Raw genomic sequence first — 12,604 nt, 5'->3', positions numbered from 1 at the left:
AGCAGTAGATATATGTTCATTTATAAAAAAATTACAAAAGGGGGAAAAAAGGGCACTTTCTCTGGAGGAAGAAAAAGGGCAGGGGCTCAAGCCCACTTTGATGTATATGTGTGCACGTGCCTGCCTGAGAGTGAGACACAGTTTTGTGAAAAGAAAGCCCGTAGCCCCCGCCGGCGGGGGCTATGGGGCTTAACAGGTTTTAATGGCAGTCCTTTGAAAATGTCAGATGTATGTCTTACTCAGAGAACCGGGTGCAGTGTCTTGCAAAAAGTGCCAAGTTGAATTGCAAATTGGGTGCAGAGCTAAACGTTTGTTTAGACATTTGGAGATTTCAGCTGAGGTTTTGCTCTTTGGGTATCAGTTTAAATAATTGTGTTTTATGCGTCATTTTAGTGTGTTAGCAACTGAAAAAAACTGTAAGTAGGCCTGAACGTAAATGAGAACAAATCTGATTACTTTACAACACTAAGTAAATGTTTCTTAATGACATATACTGTCTCCTTAGCACAGCTTTTAGGTTTGCTCTGTTTTTAAAAGGATTATGTACTGCTCTCCAGTGGTGAGAGTGAGAAACTGAAGCCCTACTGTTTCATACAAAGTTTCAATATTCATATTACTGTATCCTTTCAGTTGGATTGACCAACGATTCAATGTAATGAGTTCCAATTGTAATTTAGTGTACCGACACATTCGGTTAAATAACCTAACCCAGAAAATAAAAAGTTGAGGAAATTAACCCACTAATTAAAAAGATCATGGAGGCTCATTTTCTTTGAGTGGGCACTGTGAGTACAAACTAAGCTGAGAGACTAATGTTAGTGAAACCAAAGTTACATTGGGATCTGTTAGATGGTATGCCCTGTGCCTGTGGTTTTGTTGTTGAAGTCCAGGGGGGTTCTTTATTTTTGCATTCTTAACTTTTTATTTTAACTTTTCTATGCACTCTAGCACTGTATATTTACATTCAAAGTATATGCCTTAATAATTGCAAAGTATCTTCACAGTATCTGGAATACTAATAAAGGAGCACATGAAAGTCTAAAGTCTCTATCTATTTGAAAGACCTTAACCCAGTGGTTCCCAAACTTTTTCCATTGGGCCCCCCTTGGGTAATTGGGCCTCCCCAACCCGGTTCCCATCTATATTGGTAGGATTAATTGTATATTGTTGTAAAAACATTACATGTTCTCTGCTAATAATAAGAAGATACAAAGATCCAACTATAATTTTATATTTTATTATGGATTAAACATGAACAAAAGTGCTTGTAATAGATACTGTGAATTAATTTGGCCTAATTAAAACTAGTAGGCCTTCTTCCCAGAGTAGTAGATTTTTAAATTCAAATTTATTTTGTTTTGAGACTGCCACTCTCAGTTCATTCTCAATGTTCAGCTTTGATCTGTATTTCGTTTTGATGGCAGCATCTCACACAAGTAGGATGTTGCAAAAGGCAGCAGTATGCCCACAGCAGCGACGTGCAGTCATTGGAGGCAGGGGAGGCAGAGCCTCACCTGTCATACTCCAATGTAACGGAAAAACAATTAAAGAAAAACTAAATAATAATAATAATAAAATGTCTCCACTGATCTTGTGTAAATGTGATTTATGTATGATTCCAATCGCATTTTATAGTCAAAATCAGCAAATTTGCCGAGCTCCGCTACGGGAGCGATGAGAAGTGAGGCAGGCACGAGCACTGCCTCTCGTAAGCCCACAGTAACTTGCTGGAGCGCGGGCACTAATTTAGCGCGGCCACTTATTTTGTGAGCGCGCTCAAGCCATTTACTGTGGGGTGACGCATTCTCAGGTGAGGCACAGATGAGCTCTGCCTCAATTCAGAATGTGTCACCCCACAGAAACTGGCTGGAAAGCGGGCCCTAAGCGCATGCCTGTTCCCATCTCACTGTAGGTCACCAATGTAATGTTTGTAGATCCCTTTATTACATTTATCCTCGCCATCCATAGTCTCTAAATAACTTATTTCACGTATGATATTTAGGCTCGTTGGTCTCATCATACAACAGCAAATCACCAGGAGAGGCAGCCATAACCTCTGCCGCACTGAAGGGGGCGCATGTGAGCCCACAGGTTCTTGTTGCTACTGTTATTCTACCGCAAACAACAAAGAAACTAGACTTTTGAAACTACAGGGAGATAAGCAGGACTTTTACAAAACAGTAATAGAGATTGTTGTCCAGAAGGATAGCATGGACTTATATTCAAGTCAAGGTAAGACCACAACTGTAATGAAAATGGGATCTTACTTAGAAAGAACAATCCAATATTTAGATTTTGGGTATCCTTTTGTTGATCGGTCTGTTTAAAATTAATCATAGCATCAGACTAAAAAAGCTTTTGAAAATAACAGAATATTTCGATTAAGGTCAAAATAGGCTATAATATTTGTAAATCTGACTCTGAAAGAGTCAGTGCCTCACCAGCCATGAACCTCACCGCACGTCACTGGCCCACAGCTCTCTGACCAATGAGATATTTTCGAGAAGTGTTTGTTTACAATTTCTTCCCGCGCCCCCCTGCAGTACCTCCGCGACCCACCAGGGGTCAGGCCCCACAGTTTGAAAACCACTGCCTTAACCTGTTCAAACCATAGACTGAATACAAGGTTCAAACGTTTCGGTTCTGGAGCTGTGTGGTAGTTCATTTGATTAAGATGTACATTGAAACGTTGACCCATGGATTTATTGCCCATTAATAAACATGTATTGGAAATAATGAGAGGTCAATGCCCTACAGTACATGGTGGTCAACATTGACTACAACATAGAGAGCCCATTTTAAATTGTTCAAGTTGTTTTTAAAATAAGCGACATATTTTTTTATGAATTGCATTATTTTAAATTACAGCAAAAACACTTACAAATGGTTAACTTGGAAGGTAACAATGGTGTGCACGATCTTTGTTTCGTGGCAGCTTCGGAAAGTTGTGAAGAGTCTGCTTTTTATCTTTGCTTGTTATCTTTGCTTTTAAATGAGTGTTTTTAAATGTCATTTTATATCATTGCTTTTAAATGAGTGTTTCTAGATATCATTTTATAATATGTTTTTATTAATGCTCTTAATGTCTTTCATTTTTGTAAAGCACTTTGAATTGCCTTGTGTTGAAAGGTGCTATATAAATAATGTGCCTTGCCTTGCCTTGCCTCACCGGAAACGCAGCGATTGTATCTTGTAAAATAAAAGCTTTTATTTTTGCGGCCAAAGGTTCTAACTTTAACTTATCATAAAAAAAATACAAATCTTGAAAATATATACAACCTCTAATCTTAACATGTTCAGACCAGTTCATTAAATTAAATTAGTTTAAACTACTGCACGACTTTACCCTAAGAGCTTTCACCGCCAAGAGTAAAGGTTTTATTTTGAAATGTTTTCTTGCGGGAGCTGTTTAATTGAGGTTAGCTTGACATTGCGCAATGATTGTTGTAAGCTAGTGGCCACGTCTGAAAAGTCAGGTGCACCGACATGGATAAACAAGATAAATACAGTTTTTTATATAAAGGGCGTAGTCTCAGTTCACTCTCTCTCATGTTGAGAACAATGACGGTCAGCATGGCTGACTCTGTAGCTGTACTGCATCTCATGTTACTACTAAAAACAGCGACTAGCTAGCGTCAATATGCCATTTCCTCTTTTTTTATAACACTCGAGGCTGTCTGGGCTTGTTGAAGCATCTAAAAACTAAGAGGTAAGACTTCTTGAAATCTTAATTTTGCATTTAATTCGGACACCTTGTGCTTTATCCAGCTACTCATAACTCATAATTTCTCCTCCGTCTGTTTTGACAAGGAAGTGTTGCATTGTTTGCCTGTAGTTGACACTTGAGGACAAAGATACTTACAGTAACGTTTAACCAAACTGCACAGATTAGTGTGAACACAGTGTTGTTTAATGTGCAACACCTCGTTGTTCTCTCAGCAACATGCTCCCTATTAAAAGCTGTGCTCACTGTGTTCATGTGAGACCCGTTTAACCATAGACTTTACAGTTTTAACAAGGTGTTTGCATCACAAGTATCCAATAATCGGTAGCAAAACTTTAAATTGTAACATACATTTCAACACAAACAGTTTTAATGAATAATAGTGTATGAATGTAAAGTAATAAGGAGTAAAAATCGCTGGCGGAAAGTAACGAAGTACATTTACTCAAGTAGGCCTATTGTACTTTTTTGACATTTGAGTATTTCCATTTTATGCTACTTAATCATTCTACTCTGTTACATTTCAGAGGCAAATGTCTTACTTTTTACTCCACTACATATATTTACAAGTTACTTTCTTACAAATGGAAACACATAATATGCTGATATGGTATAATACATTACAGTTGTACTTTTCTACACAGCATTTCAAGTTTCGTAATTTGGTCCATATTGGCCAATCGCAATACTAAAATGCATAACCACCTAACCCTATAAACAGTATAAAAATAATAATCATAATAATATATTACTGTGAAAAGATCCATTCTGCAGGAATACTTTTACTTTTTATACTTGAGGTACATGTATCAGATAATTCTTCTGAATTCTATATTATTATAATCATTGAGCAAAATGAAAACATTTACTTGTACATTTTGAAATCTAGACTTTACTTCTAGTGTAGTATTTTAAGACCATAGTATTTGTACTTTTACTTAAGTAAAGGATCTGAGTACTTCTTCCAACACTGCCTTTATGTAACAATTTTAAATATGTAACAAGTTGATGGACACTCACTCAATATGTGTGACCGGTATTTTGACCAGAGCTTGACAGAACTCATTCCTCCCCCCCCCCCCCCCCCCCTCTTTTGTTCAGCTTGTATCTCAACTGACAGAAGACTATAGAAAGGACGGGCCATCGAGACTTAAACCATTCCCTGTATAAACTGCAAGACTGATCGATTGCTGGACCAATCAGAAGATGGACTAACCATCAAACTTTCATCAACACCTCACCTCCCTCCTATCAGCCACCTGTCGGGCCCCTGTGGGCCCTCAGGCAGCAGGTGTGATGCCGGGCGGTAGGCAAAACACGCGGCATCCGCTGTGGCACCTCCTGTCTCCGTTCCGCAGCCAGCAGGAGCACGTGGTGCTGACCCGCAGCGACAGCCTGTCGGGGGAGCAGCTTCTGAAGATCACCGTCACAGAGACCACGGTGATCGAGGCGGAGTCAGGGGTCTGGAACTGGCGCAACATTACCTACCTGGGCCTCTGGTACTTCTTCAGCTTCTGCACCCTTTTCCTCAACAAGTACATCCTGTCACTGCTGGAGGGGGAGCCAAGCATGCTGGGTAAATACATGATAAATATACTTATCCACACACATGTGGGTATACGGAAGTAACTACTAACCAATTACAACAACCCTGTCAGCTTTCTGCAGGTTACATTGAATATAAACACCTGGGACTCAACAAGCCATTGATATTTGGCTCTACGTCCTACTGTATGTCACATTCAGGCTCATTAGGATATTGTCCCCAAGATTAGTATCTCCAAAAACAGCTTGAGAACTAGGTTTTTTTCTTTCTTGCCAGCCAATAAGAGCAGACTGGGCTTTATCGTAAGGGGGTCTTAAAGAAACAGGCACTTCAACAGAGCTTTTCGGTGAGAGGGTGATTACAGGTATATACGGACAAAAAAGTGTTGTTTATCTTTACATTAAAGCATGTAAACATGTTTTAGTAGAAACCCAATTACAAGTATAAACCAGAAATGTTAGCATTAAATGGCCCCTTTAATAATAACAAAGCTAAATAAAGGCAGGAAACCTGTACTTTATGGCTTTGTTTTTGTAAAATCTTATAGGTATTAACTGACTATACTAAATTCAATTGTTATCAAGATGGTTACACCCAGCTCTATTTTAAATGATAAATCCAGCCCTTTGCATTGTAAATTAGAACTCCTACGTTTCGGACAAAGTTTATAAGCACATGGTGTAGAACAAAGCAGGAGAAAAACAACTTTGCTTCTGTGGTCATGACTCAGATGAACAAGTCATAGTTACATTGGACAGATGCTATAAAATGAATGCTAATAATTATTTTATTTTAGGTGATTTTGCATGCTAATTCTACATACAGCCTGCAAGTAACGTGAAACCAACCTTTGTGGTTGTGCAGGTCCCTCTATATTGCATCATCAGATTTGTTGCTATATCATTGTTCAGCTTTTTGTAAAGCACCTGATCTGCAAGAAAAACTACTTGCACAAAAAAACATGTCACTTCCTTAAAATAGGTACTAACGAAAGATGTCCATAGAATTTTTTTTTACTCTGCTGGTGCATTTAGGGACCCTTAAAATCTGATGGATGCCAACCATTTTAATGATAAGACTTTACCTTTATCACCCAGTAATTAGTTGTCTAAGATTATTTTTATATATTTAAGATGCGCTAACACATGTGATGATAATGTTACTTTGACAAAAACAATAAGTATTTAATTACAAATGCACACTATGGTGGATTTCCTAATTCATGCATATTTTGCTCACTGCAAGTAGTTTTTCGTTGTTCCCTGAAATTAATGGAAACCCATCTGTGTCCTAAACAAGCAGGTAGGGTGCTGCTGTTCATGTTCTGCTTCCACCTTTATTTGTCCAACAAGACAATGGTAAATATTACTGTTGCAGTTCTAGGAGTCAAAGGTCATCCGACATCATGCCTCAGGGTTTTTTTGCTTCCATGTGCTCCCAGGTGCTGTTCAGATGCTCTCCACCACCATCATAGGCTTCCTAAAGATGTTTGTACCCTGTTGCCTTTACCAGCACAAGTCCAGAACAGAGTACCCCCCCCAACTTCATCATGATCATGCTGTTTGTTGGACTCATGAGGTGGGTCCCCTTTTGTTTTCTTAGTCATTTAATAAAGTTAGAGACTAACTAGTAGCTTCTAAGAAAGTAGAACAGATTTTGTACTAGATTAACAAATTCTGATGCAATCTCAAGTCATATCTTGGTATCATCTTTGTCTCCTTTCCTCAGGTTCACCACTGTGGTTCTGGGCTTGGTGAGCCTGAAGAATGTGGCGGTGTCTTTTGCAGAGACGGTGAAGAGCTCGGCTCCCATCTTCACTGTGATCATGTCCAGGCTGATCCTCGGGGAGTACACAGGTAGAGGACACACTGATGTCAGGAGTCACTGAATGTCTTTCACTTCAGAGAGTCAAACTGGTCCTGGTCTTTCCTCAGGATTTTTCTAGTTACTTGTACCAGTAACATGTAGTAGGCCAAGATGCACTGGAAGTATTGTCAGTTGTTTAGTTGATGCACTGAAATGACTGTTGCCTTCCAAACAGGTCAAATCAATGACCACCACTCTTTGTGCAGGGTCCTCTAACGCTTTTTGTTGGAGCATCAATGCAGTGATGTTTTGGGGACATATACAACTCCAAACCTACTTTTGTTTGAGTTTTCTTGAGTTAAACGCAGCATATATAATTTATTTGCCACTAGGGTTCTCCTAATCAAAACAAAAGCGATCGTTTGGTTGAGGCGTAAAGTAGCATTGGATCATTGCATTTCGTCAGTCCCGGACATTTCTCCCGGTTAGGATTATTTCAGTGTTCAGAAGGTTTTGAATGATATGCAGGAGTCTCTTTCTCTCCCAAACAAACTGACCCCATGAATATAACTGGGAGTTACACTAAGTAAAGGAGTGTCAAATTAATAATCAGTGTTTCTACAATGGTTTTCAGGGGATAACGGATGAAGCGCCTACGGACTTACTGCTAATGTTTGCTTACCTTTTATCCTCTTATAACTTAAGATCCTGATGTTTGATTAAAAACACTTTGTGTCTTCAAGATACACAGTTAAATACAACCTTGGTTGAAAAAGTGTATCATAAAATGTGGCTTAAAACTGGATACAATGTATGACAGCTTCTAGGAGAGGCATGAGATAAGGAGTTACAACTTTTATTCAAAATTAAAGATTTCACTAGGTTTAAATTCTATATAATCTCTCATTCTTGTTGGACTGAGACTTGATGTAATTCAGTAAAACGACATTGTTCACAGAGTGGAGTAAAACACCTTTATTACATCACGTCCATCAATTACTTTCATCAACATTTGTGTTGGCAACACAGCATTAAATCTGGTTCTTCCAGTTAGACTGCAGCTGAATGGTTTATGTCTTTAGAGAAGCTGTTGACTCATTTAATTGTGTCCAACGCCTCTGTTCCTTAGCGCTGTGGGTGAACCTGTCCCTGTTCCCCATCATGGCGGGCCTGGCTCTCTGCACAGCCACGGAGATGAGCTTCAACATGATTGGCTTCTCCGCGGCGCTCTCCACCAACATCATGGACTGGTACTGCAGCACTCAACAGAACCATCCCGCAGCAGTGTGATGCTTAATATGCCTTATTTAACCATGTTTCTCCAATTTCAGTTTGCAGAACGTATTCTCCAAAAAGCTGCTAAGTGGAGACGGATACAAGTTCAGGTAAAAATATGTGAACCCTCCTATTTCCAGCAGTGAAATAAAAAAATGTTGACACACATTTATAATAAAAATTCGGACTTATTTCAGCCCTCCGGAGCTGCAGTTTTATACCAGTGCCGCAGCAGTCATCATGCTTATACCTGCCTGGCTTTTTGTCTTGGTAGGTCAACACACACACACACTACAATTATTGCTTAACTGAATTATTGCAAGTGTATTTATAGTGGGTTATATACCTAAAGTCTGAAGCTATTTTTGGCATTGACTTTTGCCCTATTATGCTTTTGGGGTTTTCAATTTCCTGTAGTGTGTTATATAGGTTTGGGTGCATGTAAATGGTCTGCAAAGGCTAAAATCCCAAATGTCACGCCACAGGGAGTTTCTCTCACACATACACCCCCCCCCCCCCTGCCTGACACGCCCGGATTGAAGTACATTTTTTGAAGTTCTACCGCAACATAGTAACATCACTACGGAACACTCGCACTTCTATTGGCAAGCACTCACAACAGAGCCGGCTAGCTAACCAATCAGAGCAGACTGGGCTCTGGTTTCAGACAGAGGGTGAAAAGAGGTGCTGCAGCACAGGCAGTATGAGAAAAATAAAGAGCTTTTTGAACATTAAAGCATGGAAACATGTCACAGTAGAGGCACAAAATACAGCAATGTGTATTTAGAGTAAATGTTCTGATAGTTACGGGCAAGGTTGAGGCACCAGTTATGATGTTAATGCGTGTCATGCTCTGTCTCCATGTTTTCAGGACATCCCAGTGATCGGGAAGAGTGGCCGAAGCTTAGTCATCACTCAGGATGTTGTCCTGTTGCTGCTTTTTGACGGCGCCCTGTTCCACCTGCAGAGTGTCACCGCCTACGCGCTCATGGGACGGATTTCCCCCGTTACCTTCAGGTAGGTGACAGGCACAAAAGAAAAACCCATTTATATCATCCTCCTGAAGCCTGATTCTACACGTGCACTGTTTGACACAGTACTATGTACACCTGTCTGAATACGATCGCTTTTATTGAAATGCTGAAATGGACCTTGCTTAATAGATACCAACATATGTAGTCATGCATTTATCTTAAAGGGGAACTACACTTTTTACAGAATGACTGCTGACTGGTAATAGGGGTTGATTCCTCATGTGTAAGAAAATAGTTCAGGAAAAAACTGGAATGAAATAAATCGGGGGCCGCAGCCCTCTTCTCAACTCTGCTTGAGGCTACCTTACTCATCAAATCCTACCAAACTGTCTGCGGGCAAGTTGCATTGTGGGTAATGTTGGTGCCAGGTTCTGCCACTTGACATTAGTTTGCACTGTTAAGTAGACTTATAACTCAAGTTCTTTATTTATTATTTTAGTTGGATTCTGACCGAGTTAAAGAGTGAGATGTGAATTGGTGCGCTCTGATGGATTTATACCAAGAACATTTTCAGGACATCTGATTAAGTTTAAATCTGTCCCAATCTTGAAATGATAAGTACGTTATGACTTGAAACATTGACCTGCTGAAAGAAACCAGAGCTTGTGGCCATTAAATAGGTAGATGATCAACAACAGTGCTTATGAATGTTGTGTAATATAAATGAGGCTCAGTTAGTTTTGTAAAACCCGAGTGCTCCATTACGGATGGGCCCTTAGTATGCAGCTAAAATCAACAATATGAGGCCTTGTCCAGGTTTGGTACCCTTAATCTTTTTTTAGTTGGTACCTGGCATGGTCTTCTGCTGCTGTACATGCAGATGTAGAACACTGCTTAAAGCAATCTGTCCTATTTCCAGTAAACGAGTCATGTTTTGGCGTAATAAAACAGGATGGAGCATCTATGCATCTCATGAGATTATTTTGACAGTTGAACCTTCCTGTCTTCCTCAGTGTTGCCAGTAGTGTGAAACACGCCCTGTCGGTGTGGCTGAGCATCATCGTGTTCAGCAACCACATCACCATCCTCAGCGCCGCCGGCACCGGCCTGGTGTTCCTGGGCGTCTTCTTGTACAACAAGGCCAGGCAGATCCAGAGGACCACCTTACGGGTCCTGGCTGCCGAGCAGAACCAAAAAACTCTTCTGCAGGAACAGATCTCCCCCTCCTCTCAGTCACACTGACGACTCAGCACTGAAGACTGAAAATGCTGCCTGAACATTGGATCAAGGTATTAAAACAAAGGTTCTGTTTGTGGCTGACCAGACGGGTGTACGGGATATTTCTTCATTGTGCGTGCACATATTCCACATAGAGGATCACTTATGTTCCCCTGGATCCGTTTTAAATGTCTTACCCCTAAAATCTCAATTTGTATATGAATGACTCTTCCCGTTTTAACTTGAATTATTGAAGAAAACTAATGTATTCTTGCATGCGTCCACGGTGAACCAAGAATGAAAAAACAGGCAACATCTGTGATGAATTTAATTAAATGGCGGCCGCGTTTAACGACAGCAACATATCATCACATTTGAATGAAAAGTTGTTTGGATATAGTTTTGCCTTAACGCGGCCTTCCTCTCCTTCCATTCATCAAGAACCAGTTTTGTTTTTTTTCCGTTCACCATGGAGGCATACGAGAAAAACAGGTCGGTGTTTGTTTGACAAATCCTTCCCTTGTCCTGTGCAACAGTATAGACAGTATTTCTTTATCCCTAGCTAGATTATGTGCTTACACTTACACATCCTTGGCTTTGTCTTATATGGGTCAGTTAAAGGGGAAGCTCAGGGTGTCCTTCAGCTGAATGAAGGAAGTGACTTCTGTAAGATCTCTGTCTTACATCTGCATTCCAGAGTGTTTCTCTCTATCTGTGGCTGCTGCTGAATGTATGCTGTTGTGAATATCTGTAAAGCATTGAAGCTGTAAGAATATAATTCTGTGGTACACTGTATCATACCTGTGTAAACAATCTGAATATGAGATCATAAGGTTGCCTGATACGAGGCCAGTCTTGCCTTATGACACATTTTTTATTTAACAATGTGTGAAATATTTTAAAGCCACATACTGCATTCTACGAATCTCCAAGAAACAACTTGGGTTTTATTTTTGTTGTCCTGCCTATCAGATAATCTCTAGAATTGTTGGGATTAGAAGGGACACTGTAAAGCTATTACGCAATCCGTCTGTTAACGATCCATCGAAGTTAACAGACCAACTCCCTGATTCAACCATGACCCACTGTAGTTGTTTGCCCTCTTGTGTAATGAAGGTTTTATTAGCGATAACACAGATACGGTTTGCTTTTCTGTCCTCATTGGATCTATTAAAAGCCATATCACTGTGTCCCCAGATGTCAGTTAACTATGTCGTTATTACAAATAGCACAAGATATGGCCTGAACAAAAATAAAACCCAACTTTTTGTCCCCTACACAAGTGGTGTTGGGTTCAGTCTTCTCGTCTGTGTTTTGGTAGGACAAATCCCTGTTGACCTTTGTCAGTCTGGCAGTTACACGGTTTGAGCATTTTCATTATGCTCTACTTTTCTGCCTCAAGAAACTGTCTTTTTTCTTTCTTTCTGATGTGTTGTGCTAAGGCATCCGTTCTTAATTTTGACTATAAAGGTTATCTGACTTGAACATATTTTCATTCATTTCATGTATTTTTTCCTTTCTAATGTTGACAATTTGTTTCTTGGTGCCTTTAAAATCCAGGTGTAAGAAAATATTTGATATTGATACCCTACAAATGTATCTTTCTACATTTATTTTCCATATTAAGTCTTCGGAATTATGTTTGGAGAGGTAAGTCCAAAATGTTTTTGAGTATTGTATCATTAAAGCTTCAGAAGTGGAAGTGTTGAGGTAGAAGAGAGCAGTTATAAACTGTTTGAGTGTGCATATCAAAGATGTAAAATATCCACTTATGTAACTCTAGGGAGTATACTGTATATTTATGTTTGGTGGACACTGTACAGAGAATAAAAGTATTTTTAAGCATATTTTGTAATTTGATTTGGTCAGCCATTAACAGTGATCTCATGTTGCAGTGCTGATTTGGCATCGTAAACGTAAAACCTACATAAGCAACGAAAAAGGTTGGACTTTGAAACTAAATAAAAACTATTCTTAAAACAATCTAAACTGTAAGGAAGAGGACTAGGGCTACATTTTTATATATATTTTTTTAGATCGGACAAAAAGTGAATTTATTTG

At 39.5% G+C, this 12,604-nt stretch overlaps 1 protein-coding gene across 1 annotated transcript; it reads left to right on the top strand.

The window, feature by feature from the left end:
- The first annotated feature begins 3,445 nt into the window (after positions 1 to 3,445).
- Positions 3,446 to 12,390, top strand: LOC117494325 (solute carrier family 35 member E2A-like). Its single transcript, XM_034145171.1, is given in 10 exon segments — positions 3,446 to 3,709; positions 4,826 to 5,300; positions 6,712 to 6,803; positions 6,805 to 6,848; positions 6,999 to 7,126; positions 8,206 to 8,326; positions 8,408 to 8,461; positions 8,549 to 8,621; positions 9,223 to 9,368; positions 10,339 to 12,390. Coding segments are annotated over 9 exon segments (1,167 nt in total). The 5' UTR covers positions 3,446 to 3,709; positions 4,826 to 5,020; the 3' UTR covers positions 10,568 to 12,390.
- The last annotated feature ends 214 nt before the right edge of the window (positions 12,391 to 12,604 follow it).

The sequence above is a fragment of the Trematomus bernacchii genome, unplaced genomic scaffold, assembly GCF_902827165.1.
Source record: "Trematomus bernacchii unplaced genomic scaffold, fTreBer1.1, whole genome shotgun sequence".
Classification (NCBI taxonomy): Eukaryota; Metazoa; Chordata; class Actinopteri; order Perciformes; family Nototheniidae; genus Trematomus; species Trematomus bernacchii.
Note: the sequence above shows the minus strand (reverse complement) of the source record. Positions and strands in the feature narration are given on the sequence as shown.